Raw genomic sequence first — 25552 nt, forward strand, 5'->3', positions numbered from 1 at the left:
ACAACATTGGGCACAGGTAAGATGTACATACTTAGTTAATGTTCAGGAAATATACCAAGTGTTTTATATTAACAATTTTTTTACACATGCTGAAAACTAAATAGTGCCAAGGTACACATGGGCATCACGAGATACAAAAATAAACCAGAAACAAAGTTTGAGGAGAAGCTTCCCTGGCACAGCAGTGGAGAAGGAGGACACTTAGCAAGAACACACATTAAAGGCGATAATTCTTTGAGGTTCTATCTGAAGAACAGAAATGTTTTGATTGCCTGTTGCAAGTAGCAATAGTTGGCTCAAGTTTCAAGGGAAGATGGTCTCATAGTTTGGGGATTGCCCAGCTATATTTCTGGTGTATTTGAAGTTGGACAGTAAGAGCAGATGAGAATGGTTTTAATGGAGTTTTGTGACGGAGAGGAAAATTGATCTTACCCGTAACAATAGATGTTGCAGCGTCTAGTGCTGCAAAGTCACATGCTTTGCACAATCCTGGCATCTCCCACAGTGTTACTGCAGATGTTTTGAACATTCTGCGTGTGATACATTTAGTACTTCAGGCTATCAGTCTAGAGAGCAAACCCAGTCTGAAGTCTTAATAGTCCTAAAGAATGAAGTAGGGAGGTCTGGAATTGATGCAGAAGCAAGGGTTCCTGAGTAGCAAGAGCTGAACGAAAATGCTATTGGTCACAATGTTAATTTTCATTGTAATACTCAGATTTTCAAAGAGGTGGGCTATCATAGGAGAAAATGTAAGGAGTGTGCCTTTGAGGGGCAGGCGTAAGGAGAACTTCAATTTTAATCCGGTTGGTTTCGAGATGTTATTGCTCATTCAGTCCTCAACATTTAATCAAAGGCAAACTACATGAAAAGAAGGAGTATTCCGATTCTGTAAGCGGAAAACCATCTTTAAGTACAGATTAACACTCACTTTCAATCTCAGATTGTTCACTCTCTTCTGCTGGAAGTAACACATCCATCCATTCGCCTTTTTTCGTCTGTCCAAGAATATTTTTCAAATCCACGTCTTGAATGGTGCTTTCTTCTGTTGACAATAACGTGTCCAAGCCAAACTTCAGAATTTCACTGATCTTTAATAACAAAAAAGATGTTGAATAAATAAAGATTTTTTTCACTTTTTCATACAGCTGTTGCGCACACATAGTTCAGACAATTTTCAGAAACAATAGTGGTCTATACCATTGATATTACTTTGTCATGACGCAGTCTACAACAATATCACAGATCTCATAGATTGATCATGCTAATAAAACACCTTGTAAAATGAGGCATGATACATAAGCTGAACTCCTTAGTATATAAAGCAATAAAACAGAAGTACTACTCATGTACTACAAACTGCAATTCAGAGAACTACAGTCTGAAAACCCCTGCCTTGCTCTCTTGCCTGTTCCAAGTGCTTTGCCTCATTGGCTGTTGAAAGATTGCAGACTGCTGTGAAAGACAATTGCACCATGTATATCGGGTAGCATGCTTTTGTCCTGGACTTTCATTTAATTCAACAGAAAATTATCCGAATTAGTCTTGTTTTTCGTCAATCGAAACAATATGGCTAACAATGATAACTTTAAATGGAAAGTTCAGGTTACAAAGTATTCAAAAAAGGTAAAAATCTGGAGATCTGATGTTGTACATTAGTACTAGAACAATGAACACACTGCTACAGAATTAGGGGTATACCAAAGAGAATCTGTGCAATGAAGGTACATAGCACTTCTGTGTTAGCTACAGGTGATTATTCCAAAGAGGGCAAGGACGTAATAGGCATTATGGCTGGAAGATTTCATCGTCCAGCTGAATTTATCCAATAAGATGCCAAAAGGCGTCAACACTCCACACTTTTGAAGGGGGCACCAGACAGCCAGTGTGCAAGATGGCAGCATGTCTGTGAGGCTCCTCTTGGTAGGGAATATCATCTGTTTGGATGCAGTACCAATAAAAAATTTCAGGCCATATCATCTCCATGGTGTACTGCACCGCAAAATGTGTTTGTTAGAAGAATAAACAAAATAGCAGTCCTGGTGATTGAGGAGCGGAACCTCTGATCCTCTAGCTCCATGTTTACGGTCTGCGGTAAGTGCAGAGGAGTGGTGTGTGCCTGTGGAGGGGGCTACCCGGCACTGCTGTGCCACAGCTGCTGCTGGGACTTCAGAGGCCTCGCACCGTGACATGGAGGCAAGCCCTGACTTCACTCTGCTTAATGGCTCTGTTGGTTGGGTGACTCCGGGGAACATGCAGCTGAGAAGTCTCCCTCCCTTGGCTATGTTGATACAAAGTCTGCAGCTGTCAGATAGGGCCCCCAGTGAGCTGCCCAGGCTGTGTCCTTGCTTGGGGGCCTGGCTAGATGCTGGAATCTCTCCTGGGCGTGGGGCATGCGGCTCACAAGAGGTGTGTGAGAATTAACGAGGAATTATGTTGATGTAGCTTGAAGGTGCTTTGGGGTCTGCTGACCCACCCCGGAATAGGGGGACAGAGATGACAAAATGAGGTTACTATTAACCCAACAGGTTTGTGTGACGGTCAATTGTCGTTGCACGCACACCCTCATTGGTGCGTCTGATGGCCATTGGCCGTCACCAGGGAGGGCTTAAAAGAATGCAAAGCACCCATGAATTATTCTCCCCGCCCCATGGCGGTAGACATAGAATCACTTTGGTGTTTCTTCCCCCTCCCCCTCCTGCTCATCTGTGACATCACAGAGCCCCTCCATCTGGAGGGGCAGAAGCTATTTTTGGGCCTAATGCTCAAAATGGGGTTAGTGCACAAATCAACCTTGCAGTCCGACTGGTCTACTCGCACGGTTTGGGTAACTCCATCTTTGCACTGTACATGAGCAGAGATTGTTTTTTGCTATTGCAGCCCATGCTGCATTTCAATGAAAATTCTGCTGGTTTGCCCCAGGACCAGCCAGACCGTGACAGGTTGTTAAAAATGTGGCCTGTTGCGGAACATTTGTTTGCCAGGTTTTCACAGATGTATACTTCTAGTAAGAATATAGCAGTCGATGAGTCCTTGATCCTATATAAAGGGCAGCTGCTGTTCAGGCAGAACATTGCGAGCAAAAAAAGCTCGCTATATCATCAAGCTGTACATGCTGTGTGAGAGCTCTACTGGCTATGTGTAACGCTTGAGAGTGTATATAGGGAAGGACTCCACTCTAAACCCTGTATACCGGCCTCCCATGCTAGGGGTCACAGGAAAGATTGCATGAGAGCATGTTCAGCCACTCCTTGAGCTGTTCAGTGAGCTCTACAAAGCTGGCACTGTGGCCTGCAGTACAGATCATTGTCAACGCAAAGGATTACCACAGGAGCTAGTTTGCGAGAAGCTCCAGAAATCCCAGAGCACTGTTACGTTCCAAAGAACTGCTCGCAGTCAAGTTCTCCAACAGGCGTGATGTGTACGTGCTCACTACAATTCATGAATAGAGCACTTTCCCTGTCATGGATTGGGGTCAGATGGGGGAAGTTCACAAGCTCACCTGTATACTTGATTACAACTAGTACATGTGGACAAGAACAACCATGTTCTACAGCCATACAATGCGAGTCGTAAAACTTGCACTTGGTACAAGAAACTGTTTACCTACCTGATCCAGATGGCAACATACAATGCAAATGTTGTTTATCTTCAGACAACCACAGGAAGACTCATGTCTTTCCTTGACTATCCGTTGTCTGTGACTGAAAGTCTCATTGCTACAGAAGCAGCAACCCCCACTTCATATGTTCTGTGGCAAGGCTGCAGGAGCGAAACTTTGGTGATCGCACCTACAACTCTCAAAAAGGATCAACCATGTTGTTGTTATAAAGTGTGCTCAAAGCATGGAAGGAGAGTTATGTTTATTGTCCCCAGTGCACATCTCAGTCAGGCCTGTGTTTTTTATGTTGTATCATACTAAAGCGAATTACTAGGGAATTGACTAAGGTGAAGCTGCCATTAGGTAAAACTTTCAATGACTGCATGGATACATACTGTCCATGAGCCACTACTTCGCTAGGCAAGCAGTGGAAGATTTTTAGTTCCTCCACATCAGGAAATCATGGACTTCCTTATGGACTGCTCAACACCTTTATCTGCCATCAGAACGTGGTAGGTGTTTTTTTTCGCCGAATGACAAGTGCATTATAGTCCCCACACTGCTTTTACTGGTGGACAGATATGCCACGTTGTCACGGAGTACCTCATGTGGCAAACTGTAAAAGGCTTCACTGGATTCTGAAGTGCTTGTTGGGGAACTTGTGTATGCTACACAAGGCCTACCTTGAATGCCCACGATAACCAGTGTAAGTGTAGTAAGCCAAAGAAATGTTCCATGGGACTTATTTGCCAAAATTTCTGCTAGCTCTGAAAGTGCGCAAACTCAGTTTGCAACTTATAACATAACCGGTGTTATTAAAAAGTGGTACAGGACACCATGGGCCTTATTACGACCTGGACAGAGGGGTTTCCTCCATCACAATTGTGATGGATATCCTGTTCGCCGTAATACGATCCCATTATATTCAATGGAGATCGTAATACAGCGGATGTAGTTGCACTTATTCGATCCTGTGGCGTATGAATGTGATGGGCCCTTGCTTGGCGGCGGTAAGTTGATGTGAGTGCACTGATCGGTTCGATTGGGCCCATGGTGGGTGGTACGAAAGTCTTGTGTGTGGTGCCTGGATGGACTGTGAATGAACCATAAAGCATTTGGTGCAGTAAAGAGGCTTTATGGCTCACATTCAGAAGGCTTGGTTTCAATATTTAGATACTTATGGTTTGAAACCAGAATCAGGAATGGATCACCCCAGCATCAACAGTAGTACCATGCAAGGACTACCGTTGACCTTTGCATGATCCATTCCTGCCGCTGGCACTAGGCCAAGGCAAACCAGTGGGGTAGCGTTTTTATCAGGACAAGTTGGGGAACGCTGGCTGGTAAGATACTCCATACTCCAGTAGTTACGTCACAGAAATGTAAGGAAAATTGTGCTTTTATTCAGCATTTCATCTTTGCAGGGTATTCTGGGTATGAAAGCTTTGGGAGATTCACACAACCGACACCTCCCTGGCCCTTCCCTTGAAATCCACTTTTCAGAAATGTCTGATTTTTATAGGTTTCCCTATATGGTTGCCGATCCCAGGAGTAATTAGTACAGCTAACATAGATATCATTATCGCCACAATACGTTCTAGACCCACTCATGTTGCAGGCACTTGGCCCACCTGTCCCACCCACACAAGTGAGGCACCGTTTTTCTCGGGAGACATGGGGGAACACTGGGTGGTAGGGAACTTGTGACTGCCACAGATTTCAGGACTTTTCCTCACAGATATGCAAGAAAATGTGTTTTTTAGGCAAAGTTTGAGTTTTGCATGGGATTCTGGGTCAAAAAACATGGTGAAAGCCTTGCAAGCCAGCCCACCCTGGATACACCTAGGTGTCTAGTTTTGAAAAATGTATCGGTTGGATAGGTTTCCCTACCTAGGTGCCGGCTGAGCTAGGGTCCCAAATCTCCACATAACGACATAGGAAAAAAGGGTCCGTTTTTAGTGGAAAATACGCTGCGTCCATGTTGCATTTTGGGCCGTTCCCTGTCATGGGCACTAGACCTAACCATGCAAGAGAGGTACCATTTTTACTGGGAGACCGGGGGGAATGCCGGGTGGAAGAATGTTTGGGCCCCCAGCAAATTCCAGAACTTTCCAGCACAGAAATGTGAGGAAAATGTGTTTTTAGTCCAAGTTTGAGCTTCACAAGGCATTCTGGGTAAAAAAAAAAAAGAAAAGAAAAATTGGTCAAAATCACGCAAGTTAGCCCACCCTCGATACCGCTAATTCTCTCGTTTTCAAAAATCTACAGGCTGGGTAGGTTCCCTAGGAGCCAGCTGAGCTAGACTCCCAAATCCCAAGCTACACACATTAGAAAAAAAGGGTCCGTTTTTGGTGGAAAAATGTGCTGCGTCCATGTTCCGTTTTGAGCCATTTCCTGTTGCGGACACTAGGCCTACCCACACAAGAGAGGTACCATTTATATCGGTAGACCTCGGGTAATGCCAGGTGGAAGGAAGTTTGTGGCTCGCACAGACTGAAGAACTTTCTATCACAGGAATGTGAGAAAAATGTGTTTTCTTTAAGTCAAAGTTTGAGGTTTAAGGGGATTCTGGGTCAAAATACGTGGTGAGAGCCACGCAAGTCAGACCACACTGGATACCCGTAAGTGACGAGTTCTAAAACACATACAGGCTGGCTACATTTCTCTAAGTGCTAACTGAGCTAGGGTTCAAAATCCTGAGCTATCCACATTGGAAAAAAAGTCAGTCTTTGGTGGAAATATGTGTTGCATCCAGGTTTTGGGCTGTTTTATGTCACCAGAACTAGGTCTACCCATAAAAGTGAGGTACCGCTTTTTTCAGGAGACCTGGGGACTGCTAAGTGGAAGGAAGTATGTGACGTCCCACTGAATCCAGAACTGAGGGGAAATGTGGGGAAAATTTGTTTTTGCAGTCAAAGTTTGGGGTTAACAAGGGGTTCCTGGTAAAAAAAATAAAAAAAACAGCAAGAGCCACGCAAGTCAGCCCACCCTAGATACCACGAGGTGCCTAGTTTTAAAAAATGTACAGGCTGCCTAAGTTTCCCTAGGTGCTGGCTGAGTTAGGATCCAAAATTCAAGCTACCCACACAGGAAAAGAAGGGTCAGTTTCAGGTGGAAAAACGTGCTGCGCCCATGTTGCGTTTGGGCCGTTTCCTGTCGCCGGCACTAGGCCTACCCACACAAGTCAGGAACCATTGTTATCAGGAGACTTGTGGGAGCATAGAATAGAAGAACATTTGTTATTACCTGTTGGATTTCACTGCACTTGTGTCTTTCAAATGTAAGCCAGTATATAAGAAAGATTATATTTTGAAAAATACCTTACAAATCATACGCTAATAAAGGTACCCACAAATTCAGGGATGTAGAAATAACCACTGGTCCTAAACTGCATATCTGCCTCATTTCAGAAATACCTAAGTTTCCTTGATACACATTTTTCACTATGCCTATTTCACTGTAAGAATTGGTCTATGCTAGGGTACTCAATGATTGGGCAGACACTAGTTGTGGGTGGTGTTTATCCGGGGTGGGATGGGGGAGTGTAATGTGGGTTCTAGTTGGCGTTGGTATTCTGTTTTTGACAATGTGAGCAATGTGTGCATTCTTCTGCTGAGAAGGTATCGGATCATCGGGTTGCGCATGCGCCATGCCGGGGGGTGGTGTTGGGGGGGCTGCATGTGGGTGGGGAGGGGGCGGTCGAGCACTGTAGTGGACCAGGTGGAGTGGAACAAAATATGGCGGGTACCTTGACACGCATAGTTACATGGAACGTTAGAGTATTGAATTCCTTTGTGAAGCGCTACAGAGTACACACATATCTTAAGCGGCTTGGCATACATATTGCTCTCCTACAGGAGACGCATTTGATAGAAAATGAAGCGCAAAAAGTGCAGAAAAAATGGACGGGGCAGTTTTATTCGGCGACCTATTCATCCTACGCTAGGGGGGTCTGAGTTTGGATTGCTCCCGGGACTCCCTTTACATTAAGCAGCCTAAAAGTGGACGTACAAGACCGATACGTATTCTTACACGGGGTATTAGATAGCCGGGAGCTCTGCCTGTTGAATGTTTATGCCCCTAACACTGATGATGCGGGGTTCTATCATCAGCTCCAACAGGAATTCATATCTTACACAGGGATGCCCATTTTGTGGGCTGGTAATTTTAATTGTGTCCTAGACGGAATCCTAGATAGGGGCCCGCCAAAGATGAACACTAAGTCACAAATGACTGCCAAATTGCGGATGGTTATGAGGAATTTACACTCTGTGGATGTGTGGAGGGAGATGTATCCCACTTCTAGAATATTTTCGTGTTACACGCCCACCCATGGGGCTTAGAGCCGCCTGGATCGATTCCTCCTTGCCAATTACGGATCGCTTGACGTCTGCCGTGTTGTTTATCAGGTCCGGTTTTTATCGGACCATGCCCCTCTCCTTTTGGAATGTGAAACACACATACCCAAGCCAGCGATCCCCCTGTAGCATCTTCGGCCAGACCTACTGGGTGATCCTGCATATAAACAAGACCTCCAAGGTGTGCTGAATGGTTATTTTAGTACAAATTGGGGTACAGCTACGACCCGAGGCATCGAATGGGAGGCAATGAAAGTAGTTATCACAGGGGAAAGCCTCAGTAAAACGTATGGTATTAGGAAGCGCTTGGACCAGGAGCTCACGCAACAGGAAGACGTATTGGCAGCCTTACAGTGCCACATAGATAACGGTGACGCGTCGGAGTCGGATTGCCTTGAGGTGCGTGGCAGAATTGTAGAACTCTGGGATAGACTGGATAATTATGTCCGCCGGAATGATAGGCAGCGGTTGTTTCAGGAGGGGGAACATCTTGGGCGTATGTTGGCTTGGCTCCTCCGGCGGGAGCGTCCCGTTCCTATCATCCAGATGCTCCATTGTCCCTCTGGAGAAAAGATTTTAAGACAGCTGCGGGTGAATTCGCACCTGCGGGCTATTTATGCCACACCATGTGGTGTAGGTGTGACCCGGATACGGGAGTACTTGGATGGTCTGTGGATGCCTCGCCTTACAGAGGCCCAGTCAGAGAAGTTGGAGGGGGAGGTGTCCTTGGATGACCTGGTGGAGGCGTTGGGAGGAATGGCGTCCGGAAAAGCGCCTGGTCCTGACGGGTTACCAGTCGAATTTTACCGAACTTATGCCCCTGTGATTCTGCCACGACTGTTGGAAATGCTTCATGAGGTGCGTGGTGAGGGCCTTCTCCCGGAGAATATGCAGGAAGCACTGATAGTCATGCTACCGAAACCTGGGAAGGCGGCGGACGACCCGGGCTCCTATAGACCGTTATCCATGCTAAATGTGGATGTTAAATTGTTGGCCAAGGTTTTGGCCACTCGAGTGGTGACACATTTGGTACAGAGTGACCAATGCGGATTTATACCGGGGAGGGGGACTCATATGAACATATGGCGCTTAACACATATACTACACGAGACGCGCAACTCCATGTTTCCCGCAGCCCTGGTGGCTCTTGATATGGAGAAAGCGTTCAGCACTTTATCCTGGGAATACTGATGGGAGGTGATGCGTAGGATGGGTATAGGCCCCGTATTTCTATCCTGGGTGCGTCTTTTATATACAGCGCCTCGAGCGAGAGTGCGTATGGGGGCGATAGTGTCGGAGTCCTTTACTATCGAACGAGGCACACGGCAGGGGTGTCCCTTGTCACTACTGGTGTTCGCGTACAACTACAGTCTGGGCTGGATGGGTGGGGCATCCGTGTTTGGAGAAGAACATATATAATATCACTGTATGCTGATGATGCCCTGGTGTATGTCACAGACACAGAGCGAGCGGTCCCCCTCTTGTTGGGTATGATGGACATCTTTGGGCAGGTATCAGGCCTCCGAATCAATCGGCACAAAACAGTATTATTCCCAATGGCAGGTCTGTCGACACTGGCGGCACAAGAGCTACCCTGTTTGGGGCTGTCTTGGGAGACTGAGTCCTTTACATATTTAGGCGTTCGAGTGACGCACTTCCCACAACTGCAATTTACTCTAAACATGGGAAGAGTACTGGAGGGCCTCCGCTCCTCTGTTCAATTCTGGACCTCTCTCCCATTATTGGTTATGGGTAGAATCGCACTTAGTAAAATGATCGTTCTCCCCCGGAGCCTGTATGTCATGCAGAATTCACTCTGTGAGCTTCCTCTCTCATTATTCCAGCAGTTGGATAGATTACTATTATCTCTAGTCTGGATGGCAAAAGATGCAGAGGCCGCATGGAACTCCTGAAATTGGACCTGGCTAGTGGGGGTCTGGGACTGCCAGACCTCTACCTATTTTACCTAGCGGGGTTACTACAGTACGCAGTCCGGTGGTGTGAGGACACTCCTAATTGGGAAAATGATTTGTTAACTGGCTCTGTCTGTGTGGAGCCTCTCCCACATATACTAATGGGGGGTTCTAGGGTTCCACAGGGTGCCCCCTATTTGGTAGAACAGCTTTCGCTATGGTGGATCTGGCCCTTTGTCAAGGCCGCTGAGGTGATGGATTTTGCAAAGTGGCGCACAGGGGGTTGTAATAATGCGGGTGACTTATACCACAATGCCACTTTATTACAAGGGAAGAAGCAGAGTCCCTGTTTGGAGTGGGCCGGGGGCAGTTCCTACAGTATGCGAACATTTTGTGGACGGCCAGAGAGATTTGGGGCGACATTTCCGGAGGAGCCAGCTGAATCCCACCTCCTGGTGACACTTCTTGACCCTGGAGGTGACTGTGGTCTCCTGTCCCGAACTTATAAAGCTCTCAAGGGTGATAGGCTAACTGGGACGCAGAGAAGCAGGGGCTGCTGGGAAGCTGACCTGGGTGTAGCACTCACAGACGGGGAATGGAATAGAGCCTGTTCACTGGTGCAAGATGCGACTAGCAATGCTCGATTTAAGTTGACGCACTTCTATTACTTGCATAGAGCATACCTGACACCTTAACGCCTGCATAGAATATCCCCCTCAAAACCTGACAGCTATGGCTGTGGTGGTTGTGGGGCACCGTCGGCTTCATTTGATCATATGGCATGGGTCTGTAGCTCTGTCCAGCCCTTTTGGCATCAGGTAGTGGAGGCACTCAGGGAGGTCACAGCTGTGTGAGTGCAGGTAGCAATGAAACACTGTTTGCTGGGCCTGCTCCCTGTCCCTAAGAAGGGTCGTAAGATGGCGTATGGATTTGCACAGCTGGAGCTTATCTTGGCGAAGAGGCGTATTGTGATCCGATGGGCTAGCCCGTACCCCTCCGCTGCATGCTGATTGGCTCAGTGACTTGGCTGAATGGGGCACCGCAGAAGAGTGTCGCTTGCGAAGGGTTCAAGTGGAAGAACATGCTGACCGCGACTTGGAGCTCTGGCGTGACATGATGGTGTGCGAGAGAGTGAGGGGAAGGACCCCATAACAGACGCTTCCACCTGCTGAACTTTAGACACAGTCCACTCAAGAAATGAGGTTGGAGTTTATAGAGGCATGGCTGTGAGTTTTGAAGTATCATGGTGGGTGTGTCTCCAGGGTTGGCTTTTGATGTGGGGGTCGTCATGAGTAGAACTCCTCATCCTTGTCGCTGATTTGTATATGGGCTGTAGTCCAGTTGCCCCCCCGAGCATTCCCCCTCCCGCTTGGCCGCGTGTGCGTGATACCTTCGATGTCGTATGGGCATCTTCTGTTCTGTTAGTGCTCACTATTATCACAGTGTTCTGTCTGTTTGATAGTTAATGTATTGAAATGCACTGCACTGAAATTGTAGTGGTTGGCGCCACTAATCAATGTACCTAGTACGTTTGTGGTGGTTGGATTGACCTAGTTTAGTACTATAAATGTTTATTTCTCTATGCCTACTAGGTCAGAGAACAATGTGTGAACTCAGGTGGGGCCTCGAACTGGTACTGCCATTGGTTGGTCGACTGACTGTACTTTTCCTTAAATGTAATCTGCTATGATGTAGTGTATAGTTATATGTGTTCCTTTCTATGCATAAATAAACAATTTAAAAAAAGGTGTGTCCTGGGCATCCAGTAGAATGGTGCAATGAGTCACTTTAATATTTGGGCATATGGATACATTTTAATGTAGAAACTATCCGTAGAGAAAATTATGGGGTTGCTACTAGGTTGTTGGAAATGACTGTGCAATGGATTTCTCTCCCGCTATCACTAGCAGGACTCACAGGACTCATAAAAATTGTGTTTCTCCTAAACTGCTTTATATGTTTAGCAACATCCCTTTACCTGTAGTTAAATCACTTTTTCTCAGGTTCACTCCCTGTCTATTCATTTAACCTGGGATAGCAAGCAGTCTTGAATATCATGGGAGGCACTTATGATTCCTTCTATCCATGTGGTGTTGCGGCACCTGACCCTAAAGCTCTACTGTTTGTGCCCAAGCACACTTTGTGCACTATTGGTTCTCTTTTGCCCATTGCCTCCTGCACTTAGCAGTAGAGAAGGATGCAGCTAGCACTACCTTGCTTAGGACCCTGATTGGAGTTCCACTTCCACACTATAAACCAAACATGGCAATGGTTACATGCACTTCCAGGGCATGGTGCAAACTGAGCAAGACGACAGATATAGGGGTTCGCTAATCTCCTTCTCTGCACTGTGTCACCCCCCACCTATGCAGGTAACACGTTAGTTTAAGGCAATCTTGCAACTCAATGAGCGGGTATTACACACCTGGGGGAATCTATATCTAAGTTCACAATGCCTATCTCTGGATGCATTTGCTGGGAACAAACTACGTACTCCCCTTGACACTTTCCTGTATTACAGGCTGTAGGGATCACTGCAATCTCTTATCCCTAACTTTCCTAATGAACCTACCCCTTTGTCAGGTGCTGGAAAAATTGCTCTTGGCAATCTCTACTCAGCAACTGATCTCTAAGGTATATTGGGTGGTGACGGAGGACACTTCTGGTCTTGTTCAGAGGGCAAAGCTTCACTGGGAGGATGAAGTGGGCTTTGAGGAGATGGACAAGACATGAAGGTTTAGCTGTGCAGAGACACAGATAATTTTGCCTTGCAGTAGGGTGCAAGTTATTCACTATAGGATTATACAGTGGGAGTATTACACCCCAAAACATTTACATGGCTTTGGTAGATGAGTGCACTCGTGTTGTGGCAGATGCGGGGACATGGGGGTGGATTGTTTGCACTTAGCATGGTCTTGCCCCTGCATACAGTCCTACTGGCAGGAAGTCCATAAGGTATTATCAGCTATGATAGGGCAGGACATACACTGAATTCCAAGGATTGCAGAGTTGGGGGTGGGTGAAGGAGATCCCAGCTCCATACAGACGTTACACAGGCCTGGTGTTGCTGCTGGCCAAGAGACTGTCTGCCTGCTGCTGGGGCAGGGCCAAATCCCCTAACTACAAACAGCGGATTGAGTACTTAATATACTTTAATAAACAACTTAAAATCTATGCTGAACTTATGCGGCCTACTTCTCTACCTAGAGAGTCCATAAAAGGCCTTCCTGTTGTGCGCTCCTCAGTGAGAGTGACTGCTGGAGACACCCAGGCTGGCCCACTGAACTGGAAGGGTTGCAACCAGAGGAACTTCAAGGCTCGAGCACAATAGTCATTCCTTTGAGACCAGAAATTAGTAATAAAGATGGGCTGAGGCCTGTTGCAGTACACTGGCTGTAGCAATGTGGTTAAATCTGTGCTCGCCACAATCTTCACATTCATGTATCAGACTTTGGAACCTGACATGTATGATTAAATAGTAGTAGTGTTGATGGTCTGTGGGTGAGTTATACTAAAGATGTATCAACTAACTGTGAATGCAACACTTATTATTCTGTATCAATGATGTGGTATGAGGTGTCAATAGACTGTAATACAATTTTTTGTTTAAAAAAAAAAATCTTCAATTTTTCTGACCATGAAAATGAATTTCTCTGTAAAGAAGCTAAAGATTAAGTGGACTTAAAATTTGCATCCGTTCATTTAGCTTCTACCAGTTTGTCCACCTGCCTTCTTTCCACACATGGGTGCTTGCCTATGTGCTGGCTATGCTTGTGTTGTCTGATTGCTGTCGTTATGTGCAGATATATGACAACGAGAAGCATCCAAAAGTGTATAAATCAATGAAAATATCCACTGACAGAGACAATATGATTCCCTCAATTGCATCTTAAGTGACTTGATATTAGTAATACAAAGGACAGGCACATCAAATGGATACAAAAGATTATAAAATGGGAAGACGATGTAAAAAGAATGGTAAAATAACATACCAGACCTTACAAACTCTAATACTTTAACTCAAGAATCTCGAACTCTTCATTAGATTCTTTCTAATTAAAAGTGATTACTATTTCACCTGCATGTCTGCTTCTGCTTCAGACTTTCCTTTCAGAGAAAACTGGCCTCCGTCGATAACGGTGTTGGTCAGTTTAAGCTTTGACACAGCCCTCCTATATATAATTTCTTCCACTGTATCTCTTCCCAACAAGCGAATGATTTTTACCGGTCTGTGAAAATCAAACAAAATACACACATAAACAAATATTTGCTTGTTACCATAAACTCACTGAAATTACAAAGTCAAAATCAAAAGGAGAGTTATACAATAGATCTAGAAAGCTTCTAGGTTTAGAAAATTACATCTGAGGAAAGAAAAAAAGTCATAAGTTTCCTAAGAGTAAACAACACAGCTGAAGACCCTAAACTGATTTCCCAACTCTCCAAAAACATTATTAAAGACTTTTAAAGATTCTTGGTTCAAGACTAAGAAGACTGAAGTATGTATGCCTTATCTTAGCCAGAGGTGGTTGAAATGCTGCTTAAACACCCACGGACCATTATAATGGTAAAAACAAACAGTGAAAAAGTGATGATTGACACTATGTGGCAGTGTCCCCTCTGCATCCACAGGGTAAGTTCTGCACCTTGTTATTTTTAAGCCTAATGTATATTCGAAGTTGTCTCTTTAGTAACTGTATTCTCTCACCTTACTTATGGTCCTTGATATCCTTGGCTGTGAGATGCTGTGGCTCTGAAATCCATTTCAGCTTTTCCGGATACTAGACTGCTGAATACCAGCCTGCAGGAACATGTGCGTCTATTTCTCTCTTGCACGTTTTCCTTCTATCTTTACTCCCTAGACCAGTGGTTCCCAACCTTTTGACTTCTGTGGACCCCCACGTTATCATTACTAGATCCCGGGGACCCCCTCTGCATCATTACTGGAAGCTTGGGCCCCAGGCCTAAACATTGTTTATGATTTAAAATGCAAAACAATACACAAAATATACAGAAATAAGCATTCCATCAAACACATACACAAGGGATAACACATTTAATTTAATTTGCAAACAAATAAAAATTAAAAACAAATACAAATACAATTTTTAATAGGAAGGTCGGAGCTTTTCTAAATTAAACTGAAGTCACACATTGTGCATACTATATTCAGTTTGATGCACCTGCACTTCTCCCACGAATTAATCTGAGCATACTAATTTAAATTTTAGCCTCCTTGACATTTACAGTACATTTAAATTTTTTCAACTGTATATTGAGCCACTTTATTTCTATACACTTTATTAATCTGTTCATATTAGTTAATTTTCTAAGTATTCACGGCCCCCATGAAGAGGCCTTGTGGACCCCCAGGGAGTCCCCGTACCACAGGTAGGGAATCACTGTCCTACACCTGGGTCTTCTTAAACAGCCTTGCACCAGTGCAGGGGGTTAAGTCACCCTCTAAGGGGAGACAGAGGAAGTGGTCGCATGACAATATCAAATCAACCTTGGCCCCACCTCATAGGAGGACCAACTTTGCATGGAATCACAATGTCTAATATATACTTCTGTTGTTTCTTAACACTATACATAACAACTGTCACGATTACGCAATGTAAGGATAGTCAATCTTCAGACCTCATAAGGATGAAGGCAAACGTGTGGCCGGCAAATTACAACAGATATGAGCAAGAAACTCTTAACTCATTAAGTGATTCTTTACATACAGAACTGTAAGGCTATTTGATATATATAGCATAGCAATTCAAGTTAATTTTAGAAACAAATTTTATTTTTGACATTTTTTTTGGGCCTACTCTGTACATAACACCTCCTAAACAGTTCTCATACAAGATCATTTATTTTGCCCTTTTCCTCGATTCCTTTTCATTAAACCCTTTACAATCCTTTTCTTCTATCAACTGGATTACTAACACTCTTTCACAACTGTTAACATTTTATGTGTGTATGTTAATTTGTTTTTTTAATTAAAATAAATAGGAAACTGAAACCGTGGATCACACCAAACAGTGTCTTTCGGTTAATATATACAAATAACTAATTACATTTATTGCTATAACCAACAGATACACAGTTAAGTATATGGTGTCTGCTGTGGTCGCAGACTCATAATTCTAAAAAGCACAATTATATTTTAGCAACCCATACAGGTAATCGAGTCACATCCTTACTTGTTCTGGCCAATCCTGTGAGCCCTTGCTGCAGCTTGCAAGTCATTCTGAGGGTTAAAATCGCTATCCACAAAAATAACCGTATCAGCTGCAGTCAGGTTCATTCCTACTCCACCTAAAGAACAGAGAAGAAAATCACTTTGGGAAACATATCCTCTTTGGGATAGTTACAGTAACGTAAAAGCCAACAGATTTCTAAACCTTGATTTTTTTTTCTGTTGCACATGGAAAAGGAGATACTGCAGGATTCTATAGTCTGTGGACCCCCATCCAAGTCACTGCCCTACTTGCTCTATAATGCCAACCCAGCAGATCATCAATGGCGCTTTCCTCCTCCTTATTGTGCCATCAATCAAGGTAGGAGTCCAGATGGGCAAATTAACCTCCAGCCCACTCACTTACAAAGCATAACGGACACAATGTACAAAGCCCTTTGTGGTCGTAAACTCTGTGATTTAGAAAATCACAGGCTTTTGTGACAACAAAGTCTTGTCTTCATCTACAAAAAACTTTTACGATTTGGAAAATTATTTACAACTCATAAATGGGCGTTTGCAATCCTTTCAGAATTGTAAAAAGGAGTGGGCTTGATAGGGGCGCCCCCTCTGATATGTGATTTGGAAAAGGATTCATCAATGGCTTTGTACTGCTGTCCCATGCAGGCATCCAACTCTTCCTTGGCAGCCATTCAGAAGGGGTCACAAATTAAAACTTACCTAACTAATGTTCATTAAGCAGGTCGTATTTCGACCTGCAAATAAACATCCATCCGTGGTTTATAAGTGGGAACGGTACATCAGGCACTGGGCTCTTTTAACGTGTTAAAAATCCAGTGGCCTGTGTAGCAGGTAAACAATAGGATGCTTTCAATGAGTGAAGAGGGGCATTCCTAGTCAATACTTTAGATCATTTTGCTACTCAGCAGACCCAGTGACCCTGGGCTGAAGCTTGCCACAGAGGCACTGACTACTCTATTAGCAAATGCAATAATGAGCAATTAATAATCAGGGTCAAATTAAAAGGAACAACGAGTACTGTTTTATAGTGGGGATCAATTCATGCTCCAAAGGCATTTTCCCTTGAAAAACTGGCCTTAGGTTGCTAGGCTGTTATTCTATTAAGTTTAGCACAACTCATATTCAAGACTTCCTCAGAAGATCTGCAGTGAAAAATATTAAAATAGCCTCCTTAATCTCTAGTGAATCACCGGATCGTGCTGCGAAAAAAAAAAGCCATCAACAGACTCGGTAGGCTACCAAGTAAAACAGGTAAATGTAAAATTGGAATAAGGATTTGTGTCATACAAATCTTTGTAATGTCTAGGGCTGGGGTAATCTGCTTCATTTTTCATAACAAAATTGTTCTATGGTGCTACAAACAAAGTACGTTTTTTTCCTGTAATTGTAGTTCTACAGCGTTGGTATCGTTTAAAGATTTCGTTGTTTAAATCATTCCCCAACATCAGAGTGAGAATACCTGAAGTTTAAAAATAGCAATGAAAATTAGCATTTTAACGGGCAAACAATATTTTTTGTTTAGTATCACATTCATCTCACCGAAAAATGCCCAAATATCAAGCAATGTGGCACGCACCCTTTTCTAGGAGTGCCAAAAATCTCTGCTTATCTTTGTACTCTGAAGGTAAAACCTTAGGCACAGATGTAAAGATCCATCTATTCATGCAGCTGGGTATGGAAAAACAGGGGAAGGACTGCATTTTGTTAATATGGAAGTACGTTGGGGCCTTCCGAATAAACTTAAAACTCATGCAAAAGATAACCTTGCCCTCGTAGAAATTTATGAATGGTTCCTCTGTTGTAAATGCCTGTTTCATTAACCCTCCTTGAGTGCATTAGTGCCAGTAGAATCATTACCTTCTTTAATGGAACAATGTCAGTCCTGCGAAACTGATCTAGTGCATGTTTCATTAGCTGCAAAAGAACGGTGTTCAATTCCCAAGCATGTGGTGTCCGTGCACAAGTGTAAACCAACTTCACATAAACTCTTTGAAGAAGGAATAGTAAAAACGCAAGGAATCCTACTAGTTTGAATGAAGTATGATGTACAATAAGGGTGGACCCTCACCGAATTACAATTTAAGGTAGAATTGGTCTTGCACTTGTACATCTTAGAAGGAGTGCACAACTCTCACTACAATCCTGCACAATGCTCTCTTGCACTGCATCAATGTTGTAAAGTGCCAAGCTGCAATCTGAGTGATGCTGGGTTCTAATGTTACCCTTAGCCTCACAGAGTGGAGACACATTCTTGGTGACAAGCGAGGTACTGCCTGACAGGCAAATAAACCATGACTTCCTGGGCTCGTGCACTTCTTTCTTCTGTCTTGATTTTAAGGAGCACCTAAGAGATGCGGGAATGAGAAGAATATCAAGTGCAAGATGCACATACTAGCGATCTGATTGGATTACAACTCACAATTCATAGCTGGATCACCTGAAGGTATATGACCAGCTGCTGCTCACTTCTGGTAGATTTTCTAGCTTGTTGACTTATTCACCACCAAGAATAATGGAAAAAAGTGATACTAAAATAAATGAACTCTAAATACCAAGAGTCTTTCATTATCCCCTGCAAGGAATACAAAAAATGGGACCTTTTGTTGGCCTTTTTAGCGTAGCCCTGAACTTTCACATCAGATGCACCACTGCTAATGGATGGCTGTCGGGTTTATGAGGAGAGCTGTATATGGAAAATGTCACTTACCCAGTGTACATTTGTTCATGGCATGTTCCGTTGCAGATTCACATGCTGTGCATTACTTCTGCCATCTAGTGTTGGGCTCGGAGTGTTACAAGTTGTTTTTCTTCGAAGAAGTGTCTTCGTGTCACAAGATCGAGTGACTCCTCCTCTCCGTTTCCATTGCACATGGGCATCAACTCCATTGTTAGATTGTTTTCCCGCAGAGGGTAAGGTATGAGTGATAGAGTATATAGATAAAATAAAAGAGATGTCCATGCTAATGCAAATATATATATATATATATATATATATATATATATATATATATATATATATATATATATATGTACAAATGTAACTTAAACGACTACAGGCTCCCGGGGAGGGTGCATGTGAATCTGCAGCGGAACATGCCACGAACAGATGTACACTGGGTAAGTGACATTTTCCGTTTGGTGGCATGTGTAGCTGCAGATACACATGCTGTTCATAGACTACAAAGCAGTTTGTCCTCCCATAAAAATAGCGGTGGTCAGCATGTAGGAGTTGAAGTTGTTTTAAATAATGTTACGAGTACAGCTTGCCCTACTGTGGCTTGTTGTCTTGATAGAAACATCTACACAGTAGTTTTTAGTGAATGTATGTGGTGTTGACCAAGTAGCTGCTTTGCATATTTCAGCCATTGGCATATTGCCTAAAAAAAACATTGTAGCACCTTTTTTCCTTGTAGAATGTGCTTTAGAAGTAACTAAGAGTTGTCTTTTGGCTTTAACGTAGCATGTTTGGATGCATCTAACAATCCATCTTGCTAACCCTTGTTTTGATATGGGGTTGCTAGTATGAGGTTTTTGGAAGGCTACAAACAGTTGCTTAGTCTTTCTGAATGGTAGAGCTCTTTCTGACACAGAATGTGGCGGTGGGAAGAAAACTGGAAACTCCACTGTTTGATTTGTATGAAATGGCGATACGACCTTGGAAGAAATTTGGGGTTTGTACTTAACACAACTTTATGCTTACGTACCTGGAAGAACGGTTCTTTAATAGTAAAGGCTTGAATTTCACTTACTCTTCTTAAATACGTAATTGCCACTAGGAAGGCAACCTTCCATGTTAAAAATTGCATTTGACAGGAGTGCATGGGTTCAAATGGAGGGCACATAAGTCGTGTAAGCACTATGTTTAAATTCCAAGAGTGGACTGGAGGTGTCCTGGGTGGAATGATGCGTTTTAAACCTTCCATGAAAGCTTTAATGACAGGAACTCTAAATAAGGAGCTTTGCTGTATATTCTGAAATGTGCTGAAATTGCAGTAAGATTAATTTTTATGGAAGAGAATGCTAAATTTGATTTTTGTAAATAAAGTAAATAGCATACAATATCTTGTATTGATGCTGTAAAAGGGTGAATATGTTTAGATTGACAGTAATATACAAATCTTTTCCATTTGTTTGCATAGCACTGTCTAGTAGTGGGTTTTCTTGCTTGTTTAATAACTTCCATACATTCTGATGGGAGGTGTAAATATCCAAACTCTATGACCTCAGGAGCCAAATTGCTAGATTGAGTGTTTTGGGATTCGGGTGACTGATTTGGCCTTTGTTTTGTGTCAACAGATCTGGTCGGTCTGGGAGTTTGGTACTACTGATAGGTCTAAAAATATTGTGTACCACGGTTGACGTGCCCATGTTGGTGCTATGAGTATCATGCTGAGTGAGGTTTGTCGTAACTTGTTGACTAGAAACGGAATGAGTGGGAGAGGGGGAAAGGCGTAAGCAAATATCCCTGACCAATTGATCCATGGTGATTGCCCTTGGATAGGGGATGTGGGTGTCTGCATGCAAAGATTTGGCATTTGCGTTTTCGCTTGTGGCGAACAGATCTATGTTTGGTGTTCCCCATTGTTGAAAGTATTTTTGAAGTTCTTGAAGGTGAATCTCCCATTCGTGTGTTTGTTGGTGATTTCTGCAGAGGATATCGGCCAATTGATTGTCTATCCCTGGAATGTATTGTGCTAACAGGTGAATTTGGTTGTGGATTGCCCATTTCCAATTTTTTGGGGCTAGAAGGGAGAGTTGGGACGAATGTGTCCCTCCTTGTTTGTTTAGGTAATACATGGTGGTCATGTTGTCTGTTTTGATAAGGACATTCTTCTGTGTGAGAAGAGGCTGAAAAGCTTTGAAGACAGCTAACAACCGTAAGTGATTTATGTGTAGCTGTTTGTGTTTGGCATCCCATTGTCCTTGAATGTTGTGATTGTTTAGGTGAGCTCCCCAACCAATCATTGATGCATCTGTTGTAATTATGGTCTGAGGCACAGGGTCTTGAAATGGCCACCCTTTGCTTAGATTTGTGGAATTCCACCACTGAAGGGACATGCATGTTTGGCGGTCTATCAACACTAGATCTTGAAGTTGACCGTCTGCCTGTGACAATTGTTGTGCAAGGCACTGTTGTAAGGACTGCATGCTTAGTCTTGCGTGTGGAACAATTACAATACATGATGCCATCATCCCTAAAATCTTCATGACAAATCTGACAGTGTACAGTTGATTTGTTTGTATTTGTGTGACTATATTTTTGAATGCTTGTATTCTTTGCGTATTTAGACATGCTAGCACCTTTTGAGTATTTAGTATTGCACCTAAATACTGTTGTATTTGTGCCGGTTGTAGATGTGACTTTGGTAATTTATTGAGAACCCTACTGTGTGCAATGTTTGTATTACGTAAACCATATGGTTTTGGCACTGCGTGTGACTGTTTGATTTTATTAGCCAATCATCTAGATTTGGAAAGACATGTATATGTTGTCTTCTTAGGTAGGCTGCGACTACTGCTAGGCACTTTGTGAATACCATTGAAGCTGTTGTTATTCCAAAGGGTAACACTTTGAACTGATAGTGCTTTCCTTGAATGACAAACCTGAGAAATTTCCTTGCGCAGGAGGAGTAGTGGGATAACATCCTGTAGAGTTACCATGTGAAAATGTTCTGACAGGATGTAAAGATTGAGGGTTCGGAGATCTAATATTGGTCTGCGGGTGCCATCTTTTTGGGGAATCAGGAAATATAGTGAGTAAACTCCTGTCCCTATTTGAGATTGTGGTACCGATTCTATTGCTTGTTTGAGTAATAGAGATTAGGTTTCTTCCTGCAAAAGACTGATGTGTTCTGTGGATAGTTTGTGTGACCTTGGTGGTATATTTGGAGGAGTGTGTATCAATTCTAGGCAATAGCCATTGCGGATAATTGATAGTACCCAATTGTCTGTGGTACATTTTTGCCAATTTGTGTGGAACTGTTGTAGTCTTCCCCCCACAGGAGACGTGTGGAGTGGAAGGGGATGAGACAAGTCACTGCTTACGGTGCTGTGGAGGTTACCTAGAGGTCTGAAATATCCCTCTATTTCTGGGGTACTGCCCTCTATAAGTGCCCCTAAAACCGCCTCGTTGTTATTGTGGTTGGTAGGTTGGTTTTGCCTGAGATGTGGATGCCTCTGTTGTCTGTGGTCTGAAACCACCTCGAAACTGAGGTTTCCGAAAGGATCCCCTGTATGGTGTCGAGTATAGTGCACCCATTGCCTTTGCCGTGTCTGAATCTTTGTGTAATTTTTCTATGGCTGTGTCAACTTCCGGGCCAAAAAGTTGTTTTTTATTGAATGGCATATTTAACACAGCCTGCTGTATTTTGGGTTTAAAACCCAAAGACCTGAGCCATGCATCCCTACGTATTGTTACTGCAGTATTGACACTTCTAGCTGCAGTGTCTGCTGCATCTAGGGCAGATCGGATTTGATTATTAGTAATGGCTTGCCCTTCTTCCATTAATACTTGTGCCCTTTTCTGGTGTTCTTTAGGGAGATGCTGGATTATGTCTTGCATCTCGTCTCAACGGCTCCGTCATATCGAGCTAACAGTGCTTGAGAGTTAGCTATCCTCCACTGATTCGCTGCCTGGGATGCAACCCTCTTTCCTGCAGCATCAAATTTTCTGCTCTATTTGTCAGGTGAGGGAGCATCTCCTGATGACTGGCTGTTTGCTCTTTTTCTGGAAGGCAATAATTACCACCGAATCAGGAGGTACTTGATGTGTTATATAATCAGGATCAAAGGGTGGAGGTTTGTACTTCTTCTCTATCCTGGGCCTTATTATACGTGCCTTAACAGGCTCACCTAATATTTGATCGGTGTGTTTTAACATGCCTGGGAGCATGGGAAGGCATTGGTATTTTGAGTATGTTAACGATAGGGTATTAAACAAAAAAACCTCTTCCAGTAGTTCGGTATGCATGGTGACCCCATGGTATGCTGCAGCCCTAGCTAGAACTTGATTGTACACAGTGCTATCCTCAGGTGGTGAAGGTTTAGAGGGATAGCTGTCTGGGTCATTGCTAGGAATGGGATCTGGATCATAAAGGTCCCATGGATCTACAATGTCCTGTTGTGAGTCGAAAGAGTGAGTGGGTGACTGCATTGGTGTAGGACTAATAGAAGGAGAGGTGGAGAGTGAGGAGAAGAATGAGGAGGAGAAGACTAAGGAGGTGGTGGTTTCTCCTTCTGCTTTGACAATTTTGCTGTAGGCTGCATAGTGTCCAATTCCTCCTGAAAGGCTAGCTTTCTCTTTGGTTTTAGAGGAGGTGCTGTTAGGATCCTGCCTGTTTCTTTATGGATGTGAATCCTGGCTTCAAGTATTGGTTGTATTTGATACTCCTCCTCAGAGGGTTTGTGCCTTTCTTTCAGTATCTTTGAAAGTCCATGCTTCTCTGTGTATGCTGGCCTTTTCGGCTCCGAAGCAGGCTTTTTTGGGATTGAAAAAGATGACGCAGTGGATGCCCTCGGCTCCGAAATCGATTTTTGAATTTTCGACTCCGAAAAATGGTGTTTGCTGGAGTCGGACAGGGTGCCTTTTGTTGCCTCCGATGTTTTGGGAGGAGTGGCTTTTTTCGGTGCCAAACTGGTAGTTTGGTCACCGGTAGTTTTTTTTCGGGCCGAGCCATGACATTCCGGCAGTGGCATACCCAAGGCCTTATGTTTTTGCTTTTGTGAGGGCACAGGGGCAGGCGTACTCACATGTTGTCCCACCGTGACCGGTCTGTCTTCCTTTGATTCATGTTCGGAATCAGAACCTCGAACGGAGACTGCTGTTTGCATGATTTCTTCCTCCTTCACGTCGTGATGTTCGGTGCTTCTCGACGCCATTTCGAGTCTTCGTGCCCTGTTGTCTCGAAGAGTCTTTTTGGAACGGAAGGATCGACAGGCCTCACAATTTTCTTCCCAATGATCTGGGGAAAGGCAAAGATTACAGACGAGATGCTGGTCTGTATAAGGATGTTTCGCGTGGTACTGAGGACAGAACCGGAATGGAGACGATCCATGAGGCTTCCACGCGGTCAGCCCGACTAGGCCCGAGTTGGGCGCGCGCGCGCCCCGAATGGCGAGTAGAGTTGACTTCTCCGACGGTACCAATGTGTCGATGGAAGATGTAAACCCGATCAATACAATACAGACAAAAAGAAAGTGTTTTCAAAGTTTTCCGAATCGAAATCTCAGAGCGAGAGGAAACAAGTCTGAACCCGACGGAAAGAAAACAATCTAACAATGGAGTCGATGCCCATGCGCAATGGAACCGAAGAGGAGCAGTCACTCGATCTCGTGACTCAAAAACACTTCTTCGAAGAAAAACAACTTGTAACACTCCAAGCCCAACACTAGATGGCAGAAGTAATGCACAGCATGTGTAGCTGCAGCTACACATGTCACCGAACATCTATGTATAGCTGGTGATGACAAAGCTGTCTGTAAGACTGCTGTGATTGCTTAAACTGGTTTTACTGATAAAGGCTTTTCTTCTGGGTGGCCTTGTGTTCAATCCTCTAGCACCACAAAAGGTTTCTGGTCTGTGAAACCAACATCACAAAATAAAATGATGAAAGCAGTGCTGAAACTTTTCAAACTCTCACCCCCAGTATCAGATCTGGGTTTAATCCATTGTTATTTAGCTCGCCACATCACCCCAGTTTGGACCCAGCAATATGCAAATCGGTCTTGACCTTGCTTCCCATGGAAACAGTTGAGCCCAAACTGCCAAGCCAGGCCGTCCCTGGACCGGAAAGGAGCATCCTGGGTCCGGTTTCGGGGTATCATCCCTCTTCAGTCAGGTAAGCTTGAATCCAGGGGTGCAGCGAGCAAGGGACCCACATTGCTCAGTTCTTCTCTATTTCACTTCATGTTCAGTAGTGCCAGTTTCTGGTTAAAGAGGTGCTGCTGAGGTCATTGGTGCCTGTAATGAAAGTAATGGAGGCTATGGTTTGGGCAAATTCTGGAACCTTGAATAAAAGTCAAGCATCATCCCTTGGCGAGAGGAGATTACATCAGCCAGAACTGGAACCACTGGCTCTTTGTGATAATGTGGGCATACATCATATCATAAATATTCCTACTTTCAGGGTCACATGTGATATACCTACTGGGAAACCTCCTCTACCCTATCATGATTTGTGATAGAAACCTGAAGTATGATGACCAGTACAGAGAGTACAGTACTCTGCACATTTACTATTTTGGTTTAAGACTGAACATTTTTCTGTGAGTTGAATGTTTTACTGAAAACACTATTATGTAGATGTATATAGACATGTGTATGTTGATAATGTTCATTGCTATATTTAAAATCACAGGGGCCCCAGCCAGATGAAAGCAAATACTTCAAACATGTGAATGTACAAAATATCCAGTTCTGCAGAATTTCCATTTAGCTGCATTCAAAAGGGACTGAAATTCTTTCAGCACGTAA

General features: G+C 43.8%; 1 protein-coding gene across 1 annotated transcript in view; it reads right to left on the reverse strand.

Moving 5' to 3' along the window:
- CHD1L (chromodomain helicase DNA binding protein 1 like) overlaps positions 1-25552 on the reverse strand; it is a 228787-nt gene that overhangs the window by 87804 nt on the left and 115431 nt on the right. The window contains exons 13-15 of the mRNA XM_069204150.1: positions 16064-16178; positions 13948-14098; positions 929-1088 (exon numbers count right to left, since the gene is read on the reverse strand). Of these exons, the coding sequence (XP_069060251.1) occupies positions 929-1088; positions 13948-14098; positions 16064-16178 (426 nt within the window). The remainder of the gene's footprint in view (positions 1-928; positions 1089-13947; positions 14099-16063; positions 16179-25552) is intronic.

This window comes from Pleurodeles waltl, chromosome 8 (genome assembly GCF_031143425.1).
Source record: "Pleurodeles waltl isolate 20211129_DDA chromosome 8, aPleWal1.hap1.20221129, whole genome shotgun sequence".
In the NCBI taxonomy this organism is placed as follows: domain Eukaryota; kingdom Metazoa; phylum Chordata; class Amphibia; order Caudata; family Salamandridae; genus Pleurodeles; species Pleurodeles waltl.